Source organism: Pelobates fuscus, chromosome 8, assembly GCF_036172605.1.
Source record: "Pelobates fuscus isolate aPelFus1 chromosome 8, aPelFus1.pri, whole genome shotgun sequence".
Lineage (NCBI taxonomy): Eukaryota > Metazoa > Chordata > Amphibia > Anura > Pelobatidae > Pelobates > Pelobates fuscus.
This window is the reverse complement of record NC_086324.1, coordinates 157,814,754-157,835,046: the sequence shown is the minus strand read 5'-3', so window position 1 is coordinate 157,835,046 and position 20,293 is coordinate 157,814,754. Positions and strand designations below refer to the sequence as shown.

The window sequence follows — 20,293 nt, the reverse complement described above, 5'->3', positions numbered from 1 at the left end:
ACGAACTGCAACCCCTAAAACTAAAAGTAACAGCCATGTCGTCATTACCTTAAAGGGACCACGTCATCTAAGCGACCCAACGCTGTTTGGGCTCGCAGAGATGACGTGGACCAATGGGAACTCTTCTGAGCCTATTTAAGGCTTGTTTTAGTCTCCATTCTTTGCACTATCCTGGTTTCTGTTTGGATCCTCGTTAAGTGCTGCTGGTGATTCCTTTGTGATTTCCTGTGTTTGACCTCGGCTTTGTATTTGACTCGTGATTTCTGGTATCCTAACCCCGGCTTCGTATTTGACTCGTGTTTTCTGGTATCCTGACCCCGGCTTCGTATTTAACTCGTGTTTTCTGGTATCCTGACCCCAGCTTCGTATTTGACTCGTGTTTTCTGGTATCCTGACCCCGGCTTCGTATTTAACTCGTGTTTTCTGGTATCCTGACCCCAGCTTCGTATTTGACTCGTGTTTTCTGGTATCCTGACCCCGGCTTCGTATTTAACTCGTGATTTCTGGTATCCTGACCCTGGCTCGGTAATAACCCTTTCGGATCCACCTTTTGTGTATCTTTCCTCTTCCCTGTGTGTTGGGGTACGACTCCCGTGACAAAGTATCCCGGACCGTAAGTAAACCTAATCCTAATTTAACGTACACCTTAAACCCAATCTAGGAGGAAAAAATTAAAATGCTACTTTTTAAAATAAAATTAGATATAATAATTGTATTTTATTGGTGGGTTGAATACAAATAGAATGGACCATAGTGAATTAACAATTATTTTAACGGAGCCCGTCAACTGCATTTTCTATAACCATCAGTTTTTACAGAGAACATCTGGATGCTTTAATTTCGGCAACATCTGTTCTTTTTGGGAAAAGATTGGATCCTTGTGGTACTTAGATTGCAGTGAGCCAGCATGTTTTCATTGACGAAGGATCGTGGCAAATATAAGACACTGCAAATATTAGGAGATTATTTTGACAAAATTATTGACAAATTATTCAACAAAATTATTGCTAATTTTTTTTTTTCTTCTTCTTGTCTCCTTTTTCAATAACTCCATGCTAGAAAAAAAAAAAAATGAAACAAAAATCGAAATTTAAAATCTGTGTTTTCAGTTTTCCTGCCCCTTAGAGGATGAGCTGCACGAATGAACAATAAGGTATACAAAAATGTCAGTCTGCTCATTAGAATGTGCTTCTATTGAATGCAATTATGTGCCCTTAATCAAGACCATTTATATAGTGATAATACAATCACACGCAGTCACAGAATAAGAGGCTCATAGAATACACCTCCTCATCAGGCATTCTCGTTCGGAATTGTACAATAATGCTTTGTGTCAGTATTTCATTGTATCTTTTACATAATTATATATCCCATCAACACTAATTTGTTTTTTCTTCCCTCAGCTATTGTAGATATCTAGAGAGAAAAAACAGAGTATATTCTAAATATCTAGCATTCTGGGAAAGCAAACACATCTGGATCAGTGTTAACCCCTTAACGACGAGTGACGGACGAGGTCCGTCACACGGGGGAATGCGTTAATGACGAGTGACGGACCTCGTCCGTCACGCGTTAAAATTAACGCCGCGATCGCGCAGTGCCGGCGATCGCGGGGTTAATGCTGTTGCTGGGTCCCTCCGAGTCAGGGGCAGACCGGCAGCAGCAAATCCGGATATCCCAGCCCATGTGATCGCTGTGATAGCCAGTCACAGCGGTCACAATGCTGCTGGGATATCTGATCCGCCTCCCTCCACCTCGTGTGGGTTTGTGAAGTGGAGAGAGACGGATCGGTGCTACATTGTGTCCCTGATTTATTGCAGAGTTATACTTAAGTATAAAATTCACCTTTGTGGAGTTAAAAAAAAAATTAACCCTTTCCCTGCTGCTTGATCACTGCTAGCAGTGATCAATATACAGGTCACAGTACTCTACTGTGATCTATTTTTTTTTTTTTACTTTCAAGGGTTAATTTTTAGGTTTTTTTGTAACCCTAAGGGGTTAAATTTTATTATTTGATTTTATTAATTTGTGATTTAGTTATTTTGGTGGGTGGAATTTAGTGGGAATTGGGGTATAAAAAAAAAAAAAAAAATATTTTTTTTTTTTGGTTAGAGTTTTGTTAGCTGTGTTAGCTGTATTAACAATGTTTAGAAAGTATAGCGCGGAGGAGGCTTATGCCCTGTTAGCGGCAGACTCAGAGGCGACTGACACTGCCTCAGAGAGTGAAGCAGGGAGTGACGCAGGGGATGCAGGGGACATGGACTATGTGCCAGATACTGCAGGACCATCAGGAGAAATCGACGATTCCCCTAATGCTGACCATGGCGCAGATGACTGGGTACCCCCTAATAATTTTTCCCCAGACATCCCAGTGTTTACAGGCAATCCTGGCATACAGGCGGACCTGTCTGCCTATAGTGCGCTGGATGTTATGCAGCTGTTCTTGGGGGATGAGATTTTTGGGGAGATAGTCACCCAGACTAATCTCTATGCGGAGCAATATCTGGCACGCAATCCAGACTCTCTTATCTCTAGGAAAGAGAGATGGTACCCAACCAGTGTGCCAGAATTTAAACAATTCTGGGCACTGACCATGTTAATGGGGCTAATTAAAAAGCCCACAATTAGGATGTATTGGGCTAAACATCCTATTTGCAATACTCCTATTTTTGCCGAGACAATGACAAGGGAAAGATATGAAGACATACTAAGATTTATGCACTTTAGTGATAACAACAAGTGCCCCCCAAAAGGTGATCCGCAGTATGATCTTCTTTACAAACTACGCCCTTTAATTGCCCACTTTAACCGTAAATTTGCCGCTATATATACCCCCAATAAAAACATTTCCATTGACGAGTCCCTAATGAAGTTTAAGGGAAGACTGGGGTTTAGACAATATATCCCATCCAAAAGATCCCGATATGGGATCAAATTTTATAAACTATGTGAAAGTGGCAGTGGCTACGTATACACCTTCCGTGTATACGAAGGAAGGGATAGCCACCTTGATCCCCCAGGTTGCCCAGATACAGTAGGGACAAGTGGAAAAATTGTCTGGGACTTAATAATGCCACTACTTAATAAAGGTTATCATCTATACATCGATAACTTTTATAATAGCATCCCACTGTTACAAATGTTGTATTGCTTCGAGACCGTGGCCTGTGGCACTATTCGGAAGAGTCGCACAGGTTTCCCAAAGGCTCTAGCGAACAAAAAAATGAAAAGGGGGGAAACAGCAGCTCTCTGCCAGAATGAACTGCTGGCACTCAAGTACAGGGATAAAAAGGATGTTTTCATCTTAACCACCATCCATGGTGAAAACACTCGGAGGGTCGCAGTTCGTGGCAGAGACGAATATAAACGGGTGCCAGTCTGCATAAGGCAATATAATCGGCATATGGGGGGCGTTGACCTGTCCGATCAACTGATGCAGCCATATTTGATCATGAGAAAGACCAGGGCATGGTATAAAAAAGTGGGCATATACCTTTTGCAGATGGCAATCCACAATGCCTTTGTTATTTTTAAAAAGGCAAATGCTGGGCTGAAAAGCACTTTTCTTTCTTTCCAGTTTGAGCTAATTTCTAAGCTGCTAGAATGCCACACAAGGAGACCATCAGTGGAGCCTAGCAGAAGAATGGAGGCAGGTCACTTCTGCTTTAAGATTCCACCAACCCCTAAAAAACAAAACCCCCAGAAAAGGTGCAGGGTGTGTTACAAGAGGGGCGTAAGAGTTGAGAACAGCTATTACTGCCCTGATTGCCCCTCTCAGCCCGGCCTATGTATTAGCCATTGTTTTAAAATTTTTCACACCCAGGCCGAATAAGTAGACCAGTTTTGGGGTGTGATTTTTGGTTACCGAATCTTGGCTTTGTCTACCGTTTATCCTGTCTTCTCTGATCCTTGACCTCGGCTTGTCCTATCGTTGTTCCGTTTCTCTTTACTCCTTTGACCTCGGCTTGTACCTTGACAATTCTCTGCTTGTATAGCCCGGCCATTCTAAGGACCGGTATTACAAGTTTCTCTCTCTGTGTTCTCTCTCTTTGTGGTCTGTCTGTGTTTTGGTTTCGGAATCCATGACAGCTTTGCCCGGGACGCAGATAACTGTGTACTACCCCCGGATAAGTTTACCCCAACTATTCTGTATATGGGGGTATCATTGCACTAAGATGACATAGCTGAGCAACATATTAGGTGTTATACTGCCGTAGCACACATAAGGATAGCAAAATATACAGTAACATCTCCAAGTGTGTGTCAAAAAGGCAGAAAAAATGCTAATTGCAACTAGACTTGGTACAAACTAACAAAAAAATGATCCTACACTAAGGTTTAGAATATACCTTTTGAAATACCCTGGGGTGTCTACTTTAACCCCTTAAGGACACATGACGTGCCTGACATGTCATGATTCCCTTTTATTCCAGAAGTTTGGTCCTTAAGGGGTTAAGAAATGGTAGGCCTTTGTGGGGTAGTTTGAATTTAATACCTGCTAAGATGCTTGGAAATTGCACATAGGCCCAGCGTCAAAATTCAAAGTTCGGTAAAAACTGATATGGCTTGGTCTCCTATATGGCACTGTAGCTTCACAAAATAGTCCCAAAGACATACAATAGGGGTGTCATTTTACTCATAAGACTTAGCTGAACATAATTTGGGGGGTATGAACTTAGTGGCACATGTGAAATATACAAAATGCCCAGCACAAATGCAATCCATATGTAAAAAACGCACAAAATAATTTTATACCACATACTTTGGCATCTATTGGTGAAAAAATGGGGGCATGTTAAGGCACAATATGCACCTTATGAGATACCCTGGAGTGTCTACTTTAAGAAATGGTAGGCCTTTGTGGGGTAGTTTGAATTTAAAACATGCTAAGATGCTTGGAAATTACACATAGGCCCAGCGTCAAAATTCAAAGTTCGGTAAAAACTGATATGGCTTGGTCTCCTATATGGCACTGTAGCTTCACAAAATAGTCCCAAAGACATACAATAGGGGTGTCATTTTACTCAGAAGACTTAGCTGAACATAATTTGGGGGGTATGAACTTAGTGGCACATGTGAAATATACAAAATGCCCAGCACAAATGCAATCCATATGTAAAAAACGCACAAAATAATTTTATACCACATACTTTGGCATCTATTGGTGAAAAAATGGGGGCATGTTAAGGCACAATATGCACCTTATGAGATACCCTGGAGTGTCTACTTTAAGAAATGGTAGGCCTTTGTGGGGTAGTTTGAATTTAAAACATGCTAAGATGCTTGGAAATTGCACATAGGCCCAGCGTCAAAATTCAAAGTTCGGTAAAAACTGATATGGCTTGGTCTCCTATATGGCACTGTAGCTTCACAAAATAGTCCCAAAGACATACAATAGGGGTGTCATTTTACTCAGAAGACTTAGCTGAACATAATTTGGGGGGTATGAACTTAGTGGCACATGTGAAATATACAAAATGCCCAGCACAAATGCAATCCATATGTAAAAAACGCACAAAATAATTTTATACCACATACTTTGGCATCTATTGGTGAAAAAATGGGGGCATGTTAAGGCACAATATGCACCTAATGAGATACCCTGGAGTGTCTACGTTTACAAATGGTAGGCCTTTGTGGGTTTTTTTTGAACAGTCAAACTGTTATAATACCCCAAATGGAAGCATAGGCTCATTAAATCCGTCTCTCAAAATTCTACTGTGAGTACTGAAAAGGACAGGTCTCCTATATGGCACTGTAGCTTCACGAACTAGTGCCAAAGACATACAATGGGGGTGTCATTTTACTCAGAAGACTTAGCTGAACATAATTTGGGGGGTTTGAACTTAGTGGCACATGTGAAATATACAAAATGCCCAGCACAAATGCAATCCATATGTAAAAAACGCACAAAATTATTTTTTACCACATACTTTGGCATCTATTGGTGAAAAAATGGGGGCATGTTAAGGCACAATATGCACCTTATGAGATACCCTGGAGTGTCTACTTTTACAAATGGTAGGCCTTTGTGGGTTTTTTTTGAACAGTCAAACTGTTATAATACCCCAAATGGAAGCATAGGCTCATTAAATCCGTCTCTCAAAATTCTACTGTGAGTACAGAAAAGGACAGGTCTCCTTTATGGCACTGTAGCTTCACGAACTAGTGCCAAAGACATACAATGGGGGTGTCATTTTACTCAGAAGACTTAGCTGAACATAATTTGGGGGGTTTGAACTTAGTGGCACATGTGAAATATACAAAATGCCCAGCACAAATGCAATCCATATGTAAAAAGTGCACAAAATTATTTTATACCACATACTTTGGCAACTATTGGTGAAAAAATGGGGGCATGTTAAGGCACAATATGCACCTTATGAGATACCCTGGAGTGTCTACTTTTACAAATGGTAGGCCTTTGTGGGTTTTTTTTGAACAGTCAAACTGTTATAATACCCCAAATGGAAGCATAGGCTCATTAAATCCGTCTCTCAAAATTCTACTGTGAGTACTGAAAAGGACAGGTCTCCTATATGGCACTGTAGCTTCACGAACTAGTGCCAAAGACATACAATGGGGGTGTCATTTTACTCAGAAGACTTAGCTGAACATAATTTGGGGGGTTTGAACTTAGTGGCACATGTGAAATATACAAAATGCCCAGCACAAATGCAATCCATATGCAAAAAATGCACAAAATTATTTTTTACCACATACTTTGGCATGTATTGGTAAAAAAAATGGGGGCATGTTAAGGCACAATATGCACCTTATGAGATACCCTGGAGTGTCTACTTTTACAAATGGTAGGCCTTTGGGGTTTTTTTTCGAACAGACAGACTGTTATAATACCCCAAATGGAAGCATAGGCTCATTAAATCCGTCTCTCAAAATTCTACTGTGAATACTGAAAAGGACAGGTCTCCTATATGGCACTGTAGCTTCACGAAATAGTGCCAAAGACATACAATGGGGGTACCGTTGTACTCAGCAGAAGTAACTGAACACATAATAAAACTTTGTACAGGAATAGCACACACCAACTTTACAAAATACACATGAGAAGTTCTTTGTTATAAGTTTGTGTGCGAAAACCCCCAAAAAACACAATTTTACTCCAATATTTAGCAGAGGTTGGCGGTAAAATGGCTACGTAGAAAGTGTCAAAACAACCTTAGGTAAATAGCCTGTGGTGTCTACTTTATATAAATATATACTTTTGTGTGGCAATTTTGTTTTCTTTTATGGCTATTAGGCTTACAAGACAAACATACCAAATTCTAAAATCGCTCCACATAAAAAGTGTATTTTACTCCTTGTGCTTTGTGACCTGTAACTACCAAAAAAAACTGAAAATCCCAGACACATTATATATTCTGTAATTCAGAACAACTAAATGAATTTATTTTTAATTACTTTCCTTAACCTGCACTAATTATGTACACATTATTATTGCAAAAACTGTAAAAAAAACACACAAAAAAATCATTTTTTTGCATATTTCTGTATTTTTTTAATAATAAATAAGCATTTATATATATATGTGTTACATCAAATTAAAGCCCTTTCTGTCCTTTAAAAAACGGTATATAATATGTGTCGGTGCAATGAATAAGTAAAAAGCAAATTGCAGTTGAACGCAAATAGCAAAAAATGCAAAAAATGCTGTTGTCATTAAGTGAAAGACAAGCTTCTGAAGCTCTGTCCTTAAGGGGTTAAACTACAAGCCAAACACCTGCAGGCTTGCTGGATATACCTAACAGGAGCCAACAATATACACTATTAGAACATCTGTACAACAAGGTTTTTGGTGTTGAGTGTGGACCATTTGGCTTAACCAGCTGGCCATAAAGACTTGAAATGGCATATGATTGAAACAATCAAGAGTAAACGTAGATTAGTATTGATCCCTCTCTCAAATATCCTTGGTGGAAATTGGTGGGCGATCACACCCATAGCACAACGAAAAACGAGAGGCCTTTATGATTTAACAGGAAATAGAATTTCATAGAATTGTAGAATGTGACACAAAACTGGTCTGGTTAAAAATTTAAGGCCAAAGTATCCGAACTGAAAGCATAGCTGACTTTGAGGCTTTTTCCATTACCGCTATTTTGACTTTAAATTTGACATTCACCTTGATAACCCTGCTAAAGTTTGTTGTTAGATAAAAGGAGAGGAGCAGCAGAGTGCCCTAAACTAGACCTCGTGGTCATGATCTATATATCAGGAATCTTCATGAGTGTCATTTGTCAGGAACGCAAAAAGTTCTACGTCAGCGATGGGTTCAATTCGATTATTTTGGCCTAAAATGTAAAATTCTCTTTAAAATCACTCAAATTTCTGACAATTGCACTTTTTTTTTTTTTTTTTTTTTTAAATATGCCCGACTGTTCTATTCAATCTCTATTAACCCAGTCTAAATTCTGAGGTTCCCTGGTCAGTTTACCACAGAGCATGTGAGCTGTATATTTACTTAACAATAAAATAAAATAAAACAAATGTATCTATTTTTCTTTAAATGTGTATTATGGCAGAACGTCACTGTTTAGTTAATAAACCCCACTGTGTTGAGGATTTAATGTGAAGTCATTTTCCCAGACACACATTTAAATGTGTCAACTTACATCACGCACGGCCACACACCGGCATGTTTAGACTGTAATTGCTATTTGTCACAATTCCTTGGGTGCATTAAAAACACACTGAAACATTTTACAGTCGAGAAATGCCCGCTGTCTGTTCTACCGCAGAACACTTTAGTAAATTTGTAGACAATTAGAACCTAAATATTTCAAATCCTTGCAGTTGGAACATGCCTGCATTATGTAAGAGTCTACGCACTGTGGGCATTTCCCCCCCGTCTTTAACTATTTAAAATATCCTGATACCATTTTTGCTATGGTACTGTGGGTCACGTAAAAGGTATTACAAAATAAAGAGAGACAGTAGCTCCCCCCTCCCTCTTTGTGAATTTATATAGAATTTCAAAAGATGGTCACAAATTGCCACATTTTGTCACTTAGGGCCCCCACCCACAGCTCATGGGTGGGAGGGGAGCAAAAGGTCTCCCCCCTTGTCAATTAGGGCCTCCACCCACCGCTAATGGGTAAGAGGCCGGAGTGGGACACTAGGTCCCCAGTTTAGTGTAATAATCCCCAATCATGGACCCTGTAATTACTGCCAGGCGCCCCTGCTGGCTGCCACACTTTTCCCAGGCTCCTGACCTCTCTAGGAATTATCTTAATTTTAATCTCCTTACACTCATCATTCATCACAAATATTTCAAGAACCAATATCGACTCCACATTTCACACAACTGGATTTGCCAAAATTGACCGGATGGCATTACTAAACTGAGACACACAACGGATTGAAATGTACTTCCACTGGACCATCTTACTACCAGGAGGAGATACCTTTAGCTGAACACCACATAAAGACTCTGCAAACCAGCATGCATGCATATCCCCACCAACTTTTCTCAGAATAAGTGTCAGAGACAAGATTTCCTCAATCCGAGCCTCTATCACAGCAGGCCAAACAGTTGCACACCAGAACCACTACAATGAAATGCCAGAATGCCCCAGTTTATGGTCCACTTTTACAAATGTGGATATAAAGGGAGTTAAAAGAACCATGCAAAAGTTACACCTTACTACATGTGACTTAGACCCTGCTCCAACTCAGCTTACATCTGCATGCATTGAAACACTCACCCAAGCCCTCACAGAAATAGTGCAGTGTTCACTAAAAACTGGAGATTTGCCAGATCCTCTAAAAGAAGCTGTGTTAAAAACACTCCTAAAGAAACCGTTATTAGACCCAGACTGCATGGCTAATTACAGACCAAGCTTCTATTTCTGGGGGAAATAATTTTAAAAAGTAGTGGCAACTCAACTGGAGGCCCATCTCTCAAGCGTGAACATCTTTGCTCCTTTCCAGTCATGCACTGAAACAGTGCTAGTCCGAGTGCTAAATGATCTCCTTATGGCGAGAGACAAAGGTGATTACTCCATCCTAATCCTCTTGGGTCTCTCAGCTGCATTTGAAACCATTGACCACAGGATTTTAATAGAGTGCTTGCAGCACATCTGTGGTCTAGGAGGCACAGTCCTTACCTGGTTTAAATCTTTCCTCACTGGTAGCTCAACGTCACCAACAGAACTGGCCTGCGGAGTTCCACAAGTATCCATCTTGTCTCCCATGCTATTCGCAATTTACTTGCTACCACTGGGGGACATCATTAGGCGACATGGCCTAAGGTATCATTGTTACGCTGATGACACACAACGCTACTTCTCCTTTGCTCCATATAACACAGACCCAACATGCCGCATCAGCAGTTGCTTAGCAGACCTCATAGAAATGATGAATGCTAGTTGACTTAAAGTGAACCCGGACAAAACAGAGTTACTCTTGGTGAGGGGACCCTGGGCAACAAGAATATCCCATGATCACCCAACTGGCCTGGAGCTTGGAGGCTCTGAACTCATCAGTTCATCACAGGTATGAAATGTCGGAGTGCTGATTGAATCTGGACTAACATTTAAACAGCAGATTTCCTCCGTAATAAAATCTGCATACTTCCATCTGAAAATCATAGCCAGGAAACAACATTTAATTCCACGGATGATATGCCAACATTAATCCATGCATTTGTATCCTCTCTGCTAGATTACGGCAATGTACTTTACTTGGGCCTCCCAGAAAAAGAACTCCATCGCCTTCAGACTGTACAAAATGCAGCAGCCAGACTACTGACCAATCAAACTCGCTCCTGCCACAACACCTGTTCTCCACTCCCTGCATTGGCTTCCAATTAAATGGCGAACATATTTTAAAATTGGCCTGCTGACCTTCAAAGCCTTAAACAATCACGGCCCATGGTACCTGAAAGAGCTCTTGCCACACTACATTCCATCCCGTTCACTTCGGTCAGCCAGAAAATCCTTCCTGTCAGTGCAAAGAATAAAGGCAGACTAAGGTTCCTGGGCATTCAGCCACGCTGCCCCTACCTTCTGGAACTCTTTACCTTGCTCAATCAGAGAGGCACCGTCCTTACAGACTTTAAAAAAAAAAAAAAAAAAGCTAAAGACCCACCTCTTCCTTCAGGCATTCAGTCCGCTCAGCTGACCTTCAGAAACTCCTAACTTTTATGTCTTTATGTTTGTATATTTGTAAAGTGCTTTGAGTCTCACAGGGAGAAAAGCGCTATAAAAATCGCAAATTATTATTATTATTATCTAGAGGAGTATCAGCTACACTTAGCTAATGAGCCCCGTAGAAGGCTGGGACCTGAGTGGGGACTCACCAAAGGGGAAGCTATTGAGGTTGCTCTAAGTTTTCACTCACAGCTCTCACATTCTCTGTTTTTGCCGCAAGGGTTAACTTCATACCTAGATTCACAACCTGAGCGTCAGAACACAATCCAGTTGTTCTACGAAGCCCAGACACACAATGCGTTTTCCCCTGTATCAATTCACTCTGCAAAGAACATTTTGTCTTTCGGCTGATATGAAATCATGGATGCAAAACATTCTATGGATATGCGTGGGTGTTTAATATACCACCTTTATTTTTCTGAAGCATTAAATTGATTTAGATTGAAAAGGGTTCGCAGGCATTCAAACTCTATGACTTTATCCTTTCTAAAGAATAGCACCAGGGGAAAATATCTCGTTTCTGCAGTAAATAGCACGTTATAGAGCTACTAGGTGGAAGAGACTGCTGGGAACATCGGTCTGACAATAGCTGGAGCGCTAATCTTGGACAGGTAACAGCTTTACAGAGATCAGGTGTAGCACTGAAATTGGGAGACTCTTTTTTAGTATCATGATGTAACTGTATCTGCCGAGCCAGAACTTATAATCGTGGCTAATCATGTTATATACAGTGACCCCTATTATCCCCCAAACTCATTAAAGTACTGACTATTGCTATATTATCCCAATGGTCCTTTGGCCCGGTTTCCTAAAGAGTTCTCAAACACACATCAGTTATTTGCATGACTGGCTGTCATGAAAGCCTCTAGGCATAATTATAATAAAATGACCACAGGATAAGGTAAAAACAATATCATAAAATTGCCACAAAAGATGGTTAAAAAAATATTATAAAATTACCACACAAAATAAAAAATGATTACCATAAATGTTAGAAGATTCTTTGCAAACACCATTTAGGTTGTTAAGTGGGAGCAGGAGTGTCAGGGGTTAAACCAATAGGCAATGGTTTAACCCCGGAGTTTGGTCTCCGGAGCCTTGGGATGTCTGCCTCCAAGCTTCTCCCCATTCGGCACTGCAGTATGAGGAAGGGCTAGGCAGGTGGCCAGTGATAGCCTGACAGTCTCAGCCTATCAGCCAATCAATGGACATCCACTGAGAGAAATAGCACATACTATATTTGTATTCAGTATTTAATGAGAAATTTTTTTAATGTAGGACACGGAAACAAATCGAGAGGCCTTAACCATGGTACAGAGCATATTGTCAGGAAGTATGTAACTTAAGAGTAAAACAAAAAAGGACCATGGATACGGAGAAGATATAGAAAAATGGGAAAAGGTTCAAAGTAAAAAGTAAGTTAGAAGAAGGCAAAGGGGAATAAAAAAAGAGTGACAAGTGCATGTTGACTCTGGTAGAGGGGGTGAGAACTTTTACCAGATCTTGAAAAATGTACGGGCACGCCTGGATATGGCAAAAGATAAAAAGCGTAGAAAATTGTAAAATGATACACAACTGAGCTTCAGATGGGGGTAAACTTAAACACTCCCTTAAATAGACATCTGGAGCATCGAATAGAGAAAGGAGACATATTTCAGCAAAGTCCTGATGGTCCACCATTCGATTGGCGATTACTGTTTGAGCTCGTTGACCAAGCTCACTATAGAACCCATGATTCAAAGAAAGCGCTCATTTGTTTTTCAACTCCCCGCCCCAAAAACAAAACCCCCAAAAAACTTGTTATAAAATATTTTAAGGAAAAAGAATATATTTTATTTTCACTGTAACCTACATATACGTGAACAAATCACATTTTATAGCATGCCCCTACTCCCTGATCAGAAATAATACACATGCAATACAAAACAAGGTGAGTGGTTTGTTTTAACAATATTTACAATGTATCTTTGAAGACAATAGAAATCATAAAACTTTATTAACACAGAATTTATAAGAATATGTCAAATGGTTTTATTGAATTTATTGAGTGCAACTTTATTGCCAATCATGCCTTGCAAAACAAAAATGTCCCTACTATTTTTCTTGTCATTTTTTTTAAGTTTAATACCTGTCTATTTTTTTTTAAATTCCCTAAGGCAACACAGGCTCCTGTCAGCCACAGACCACAGCAATTATCCAGCCTAAAAAAAAAAAAGACCATAATTCTCTATAGTACCTCCATCTATCTATACCTGCGGTGTGCTATAATTTGAACCAATAAACCTACAGACTTTCAATGGCAGTATATAGATCTGATGGCTACAACAGCTGTATACACTATTGGAATTTTTCACACAGTGAGAGTTCTTTGGCAGCTCAAATACACAATGACTAAATCATTTATTTCCTTTTGTGTTGCTAAAAATACATTTAAAAGCTATCACAGCCATCTGGATTTTTTTTTTTAATTATTCCCTTTGTTTATTATTATGTATTTCTTGGGACTTAAAGAAATTCTGCATTTCAATAAAACACCTACATGCCAAAACTGGCATGTATGAAGCCAAGATGAAGGGGTGTATTATGCTATACATGTTACTGGTGACATTAATGGACGAAAAAGTGGGGTGTGAATGGTAATGTGTCCCCAGGAGTAAGACGTCATAGAAAAATCTTGGGGTAGTGGTACGGGGGGATAATAATGTGAACTGTCTCCCTAAATTTGCAACAGTTGAAGATATGAGTATTTCAAAATACAGGATTTTTCTCCCGTCTCCTTTTTGCTCCCGTCACGATAATGAGCACGGAAGGAAAATACTGAGAAGCATTGGGCACCGGTGACTGGCTGAGAACCCTCAGTCTATTATTGATTGCCCATTGCAAGTAACAGTACATACACCTTTAGGCACGCAAGGACTCTAGAGAGAGAGATTGTCCTTTTATGCAAATGAAATCTAGACTTTTACATTATCATAAGAACAAAACTACTACCATACTTTAGCTCAGCCTACTCCACACCATATTGGGTATTGGCGGATGCATCCAGTGTGGTCCAAATATGAGGGATTCCTGCTCCTACAGGAATTGGGAGGTAAAGTTCTAAATATGGACCAGTCACCATGGACACAAAAAGAACATTCCAATGACTGTTCCACTTTTGTTTTGCTGTAGAATTTCTCTTTATAAAATAAGAGTAACCTGTACTGGCAAGCATTTTTCAAGGTCTTATCCATTCATATTCATACTAGTAATTTTCAAAATGTTACCACTTACCTGGATATTGTCAAATGAAGACTTGTTTGTCACGTCATAAAGTAACAGCAGGGCTGGGGAAACACAAAGAAAAACAGTCTTAAATTACTTGTCAGAGGAGCAAGGTGGCGTAACACCACCCTGGTCCATGTGCATTATTTTGCTCCATCCCTGATGTATCTTTGCCATTCCTCCCCTCAGGACTACATCTCTCACAAGGTTCTGCAAATCTAAAGGCTGACAGAGGATTATGAGAGATTAGTTAGAAAAACATTTGGGGTCCACAGTTCTAGTTACACTTGAAAAAGTTGTTGAAGGTCTCAATGTATTTTGGAATGATGTCTCCATAACCCAAAATTTGCAGGAACCCCAGAGACTTGCTCTGCCCCACACCCCAGGTGAACGGAACATTTAAATATTACAACATTCATATTTTGCAATTTTTCATCTCTAGATATATCTCTGGACAACTTGCCTCTGTGCAAATATATTTCATAAATATATTAATCATATGACAGATTAGATCTTTGGCTCCCTTACAGAGTGAAAAAGCAAGGAAGACCAAAGTAATACATTTTATTGCATAGAACACAAGCTTTTCAGACATTTTACCTCTAGCGGGTAATATCGTATGTCATGCTTTCAAAAGAAGTATGAATCACTCTTGTAATACACCCAGGGCCGGATTAACATAGGGGCTGATGGTGCTGCAGCTCCAGGCCCAGGCCCAGGCCCAGTCCCATTGATTCTCTCCCGCCCCCCCCAAAAAATCTTTTTTTTTTGTACTTGTACTCTTAGGGTTGCCCCCTGGCCGGTATTTATTTGAGGCTGCCTGGCAGGTGTCGATATTGCAGTATTGCAATACAAATGCAGATGTTTTAACCCCTTAAGGACCAAACCTCTGGAATAAAAGGGAATCATGACGTGTCACACATGTCATGTGTCCTTAAGGGGTTAATCAGTATAAACAGAGATTACTCTGCAATACCAGCACCGTCCAGTAGGGGTCGCTGTTTGTGTGGCGAGAGAGGCAGGGATAGGAAGTTACAGCATATACCTGCATCTCTCTACTCACTGATCCGCGGGTGAGCAGCTACACAGCACAGAGACTCCAGACAGCAGCTCCCAGCCTGCAGAGACAGACTACAGCTCAGGGAAGTGAGGGATGGGTAAAGGCTGCAGGGAGACATGGGGACGCTGAGCCACTAGGGGACACTGTGAGGCATGGGTACACAGAGAGAACTTTGGGGATGATGAGACACTTGGGGACTCTTGGAGACATGGGGACACATACATTGGGACACTGAGACACTAGGGGACGCTGGGAGACATGGGGACACAGACATGGGGAAACAGACACATGGGGACACTGAGACACTTGGGGACATGGGAACACTAGGGACCCAATGTCTCAAAGCGTCTCAGTGTCCCCATGTCTCCCAGTGTCCCTAGTGTCTGTGTGCCCATGTCTTCCAGTGTCCCTGGGGTCTCAGTGTCTCCATGTATCTCAGTGTTCCCAAGTGTCTCAGTGTCCCCATGTCTCACAGTGTCCCCTAGTGACATGGGGACACTGGGAGACATGGGGACCCAGACACTAGGGGACACTGGGAGACATGGGGTCACTGGGAGCAATCCATCTATACAGCAGAATCAAACTGTTAGTAGTTTTTAGGTGATTTCACAGAATTTTCTCTTACGTCTTGTGATTTACATCATGTGATGTCACGCATACATAATTAGTTATGCAAATTAGTAAGGCCTTTATTTTTTCCAAGAAAGGTGGCAACCCTAACTACTCTTCGCATACTCTTGCTTAAAATGGAAACTTAATAGGGGTATATGGAAACAAAACTTGTGTGGACTGGCTGAAATTAAATTAGTTCAGGTAATGCTGACTTTGGTCTCTCTAACACTGTGGCATGTTCCCTTTCTTCTACGCTCACTACATACAGCTTTTCTCTGTCTCAGACTGTATACCAAGAGCTTCTGCCTACTAGTAAGAAGGTAAGGAGACAAGTGGACATGTGAGTGCCAGGGGAAAGCATGGAGCGAGTGCATCATTAGATGCATTTATGCCAAGCTCAGGATGCTGCTGGCCAGCATGCATGATTGGCAGGCAGCCTTACATGCATTCATGCCAGGCTAGCCTTCCAAATCTTTGGGCAGACATGCCTCCTTTGGGCATGTTCGTCCCTTTCGGGAGTTCTGGTTACATGATCCGCGTCAGTGGCCCACCCTTTTACACCGCCCATTGACTTCCAGCTTCACTGGACACTGCAGTTAGGGGGTATGGATTTACTCGAAAGATGAAAGCATGAATTAGAGAGAGATTAGCATATTTTAAGAGAATCTGAGTTTTCTTATAGCTACATCCTATGAGTTTCCCTCTGGCAATATCTCCACCAGATACATGACGCTAGACAGGTATGACTGTTTTAGTGTTTTTGGTCGATAAGATTCTGTACTTATGCCCCTCATAATTGTTAGCACCAGGTTCACTGGTCTCCTAATCTGGCCCTGAATGGCACATTCCAAGTGGACCTGTTACATGTCAGGCTTTGCACCAACGTTGGCTATGGCTTGCTTATTTTGGACCTCCATTATTTAATTTTTTAAATTTACATTGCATGCATGGCTATCATGATATAAACCATGCGTACGTTTCAATAGCAGTTAGTGTACTGTGGGAATGAAGTACTGTCTCTGCCAGAGGCAGTTCCGTTTTAAGATAAGAGTAATTTTAAATTCAACAAATAAATGTAGCTATTACGTGTTTTATTTGCTAATGTATCTTTATCAATACAGAAACAATATGTCAATGCGCTCTTACAAATACCTCCTGCACAGGGCATTCAATGCAATACAATTTACATTTCTCACGATTCCTATCACATCTCAAGAAAACTCCTCAAACAAAGGAATCTTTTAAGAGTAAATATATTTACGTAAAGAATGTAAAAATGTGAACTTTAAATATTTAACGTGGTGGCACACATTGACAGTTAGCAAAATAATATTTGTTTTTTAGGTACTAAAAAAAATCATCCATATGAATAGCGTTTACTAAAACAAACAGCATAAATCATCAAGATTAGGTACATATTCCTTTTAAAAACAGGCATGACAATGAATACACATTTATTTTTTCCCTCGAGTGTAAAATTCGATGTTCTGGACCATATAACCCACAGAATGGAATTAGCAGACGTGGTTCATGAATGTGGCCGACAGTGACCCGTCCCACCCACCCCCCTCGCTTTTAAAGCGTTGTATTTATTACATTGTGCTGAAGCTACATTAACCCGCTAATCAGTAAGCAATAAGGGTTAGATTCTCTTGGTTTATAGCAGTTGAACATAAATGAGAATTCAAAAACAAACAGCAATACATTATTGTGTATTCCCTCATTAAAGTACAACACACAGTAAAAGACGCATGTTATGTTTGTTTATTTGCAATTAATAGAATGTGTTTTATTGTTACGGCGCTTTTATTATCTGTGCAACCTAAAACCTGCAGGATCGGACAGAAAAGGAACAGCGTTAAAGGGACACTGTAGGCACCCAGACCACTTCTGCCCATTGGAGTGGTCTGGGTGCCAACTCCCACTACCCTTAACCCTGCAAGTGTAATTATTGCAGTTTTTCATAAACTGCAATAATTACATTGCAGGGTTAACTCCACCTCTAGTTGCTGTCTACTAGACAGCCACTAGAGGTCACTTCCTAGTTTCTAGCACAGGTTTCCTGTGCTAGAGCGTCGCTGGACGTCCTCACGCTGTGTGAGGACCTCCAGCGTCGCTCTATTCCCCATAGGAAAGCATTGAAATGATTTTTCAATGCTTTCCTATGGGGAGACGTAATGCGCGTGCGCGGCATTTCCGCGCATGCGCATTAGGTCTCCTCGGCCGGTGAGCGAGATTAGTCTCGCCCACCGGCCGACGTAATCACCAGGAGGAGCGTCGCGGAGACAGCGGCGAGGGACATCGCCACTGCCTCAGGTAAGTGACTGAAGGGGTTTTCACCCCTTCAGTAACCGGGCATTGGGGGGTGGGAGGGAGAGGGACCCTCCAGTGCCAGAAAAACGGATCGTTTTTCTGGCACTGGAGTTTCCCTTTAAGAGAAATACGGGGGATACATTTTTTTGGAGCCACAATGCGAGATTACATACAAATTAATCTTGATATTTAGCCAACTGATAGACCACCAGATGTGGTTGGACTACTTCTGCCCTGAGCACCACCTTGTTGTGCTACCCAAAAGGTGTCCTTGAGGAACATCTGGAGATCTGAGAGTCAATTCCTCTCAAGTCGCCCATTCTGACATCCCAGATCGATTTTGCTAGTTTGTTTCCAGATCTTCTCCACATGTTCCTCAACGACACTTTTTGGGTAGCAGAACAAGGTGGTGCTCATGGCAGAAGTAGTCTGACCACATCTGGTGGTCTATCAGTTGGGTAAATATCGAGATTAATTTGTACATAATATAGCATTGTGGCTCCAATGTTACCACTGGTCCATGATTGGACCATGATTGTGATGAGAGATGGACTATTATATTTTTGAGTCCATCTGCCTCAAAGTCAAAGCTCAACAATTTGGTCTTCAACTCACTACAATTCAGGTTGTAGTGAATCAAACATTATATTTAATTCAGTTTAAGCTGTGCTACAACCTTGGAATTGAGTTGGGCGTTTGCTGCACTTTCCCACTTAGATCACAGATGTTCACGCAGAAATCATAAAGAGAATGGTTCAACACATCCTATAGAAACTCTCAGTATTCCATAATGAATGTATCTTAAACATCAGTTTAAGGACTCCCTACAGGTCACAAAAACCCAATGACCGTATTCTTCAAAAGATTTTACAGGAGAAAAGGGAGGAAAGAAGATTAGATCTTCAAAAAAAAGGAAGATTCAGAGATGCCACAATCGAGTAAGTTCTGGATATTTATCATGTTTCTCCTGATCACCGTAATGCAACCCAGATACAGCACCCGGGAAATAAGTGCAAGTGTGATGAATTCAGTATGGATCGTTCAAGAGTCCTCCAAACTTTGATATTAACTTTGGACTCTGGTAACTTAGGATAATCAGGATAGTCTCATAAACATTTTCTCTACCACACTTACTGCGTAAAAGCCAAGAAAACTTTGCTGCTTAACCAACACATGCCATGTGAGAGGATGACTTAATGCGACGAAGTAGAATTTCCCCTAGGTGGACTTTCATAATTCAATGGCAACAGCGAGATATAATGAATCCTCTGATTTTACCTTTATATTCAATGCCCATGGCAGCAATCACAACATTCAAACAGAGCAGTGCCTTAGAACAAGGCACATGTCAAATTTTCCAAACCGGTAACTTTGTAGACATGCAGTTTCACAATTCTCTTTTTTGTTTTGTAATACGATGGCAGCAGAGAGTACAAGAAACTGAGACAGGAGAGAACAGAAACAGTATCTGTTTTCAAATTTCTCGTAAACTTCTGCTTTTGTCTTTATTTTTTATACCAGTTAATTTGATATTTAATTTCGTTGGATTAGATCAAGATCAGACCAAAATCTGAGATTTGCAGGGCCCTGTTTCTTTTTTAATACAGTGAAAGAAGACATTGGACCATGTGCAGCACTACGGTGCAAAGTGCTAAATAAACATTTTTAAAAATGGAACATTCCACCATTCTATCGGTTTCCATGGTGATTCCACGCATTCAGCATTTTAGCTCCTTCTAAAGTGGTGTATTATTAGGTGGCGAAAACTTCAATTCTACTTTAGTTCTACTTAATCTAGAAACAAACAAGCAAAATCGATCTGGGATGTCATAATGGGCGACTTGAGAGGGATTGACTCCTATCTGCCTTGACA

The 20,293-nt window shown here is 40.7% G+C and overlaps 1 protein-coding gene across 1 annotated transcript in view; it reads right to left on the bottom strand.

Annotated features, from left to right (window-relative positions):
- The window catches only part of RAB26 (RAB26, member RAS oncogene family), a 257,039-nt gene that overhangs the window by 49,970 nt on the left and 186,776 nt on the right, over positions 1-20,293 (bottom strand). The window contains exon 5 of the mRNA XM_063430498.1: positions 14,445-14,497. Coding sequence (XP_063286568.1) covers positions 14,445-14,497 — 53 coding nt within the window. The remainder of the gene's footprint in view (positions 1-14,444; positions 14,498-20,293) is intronic.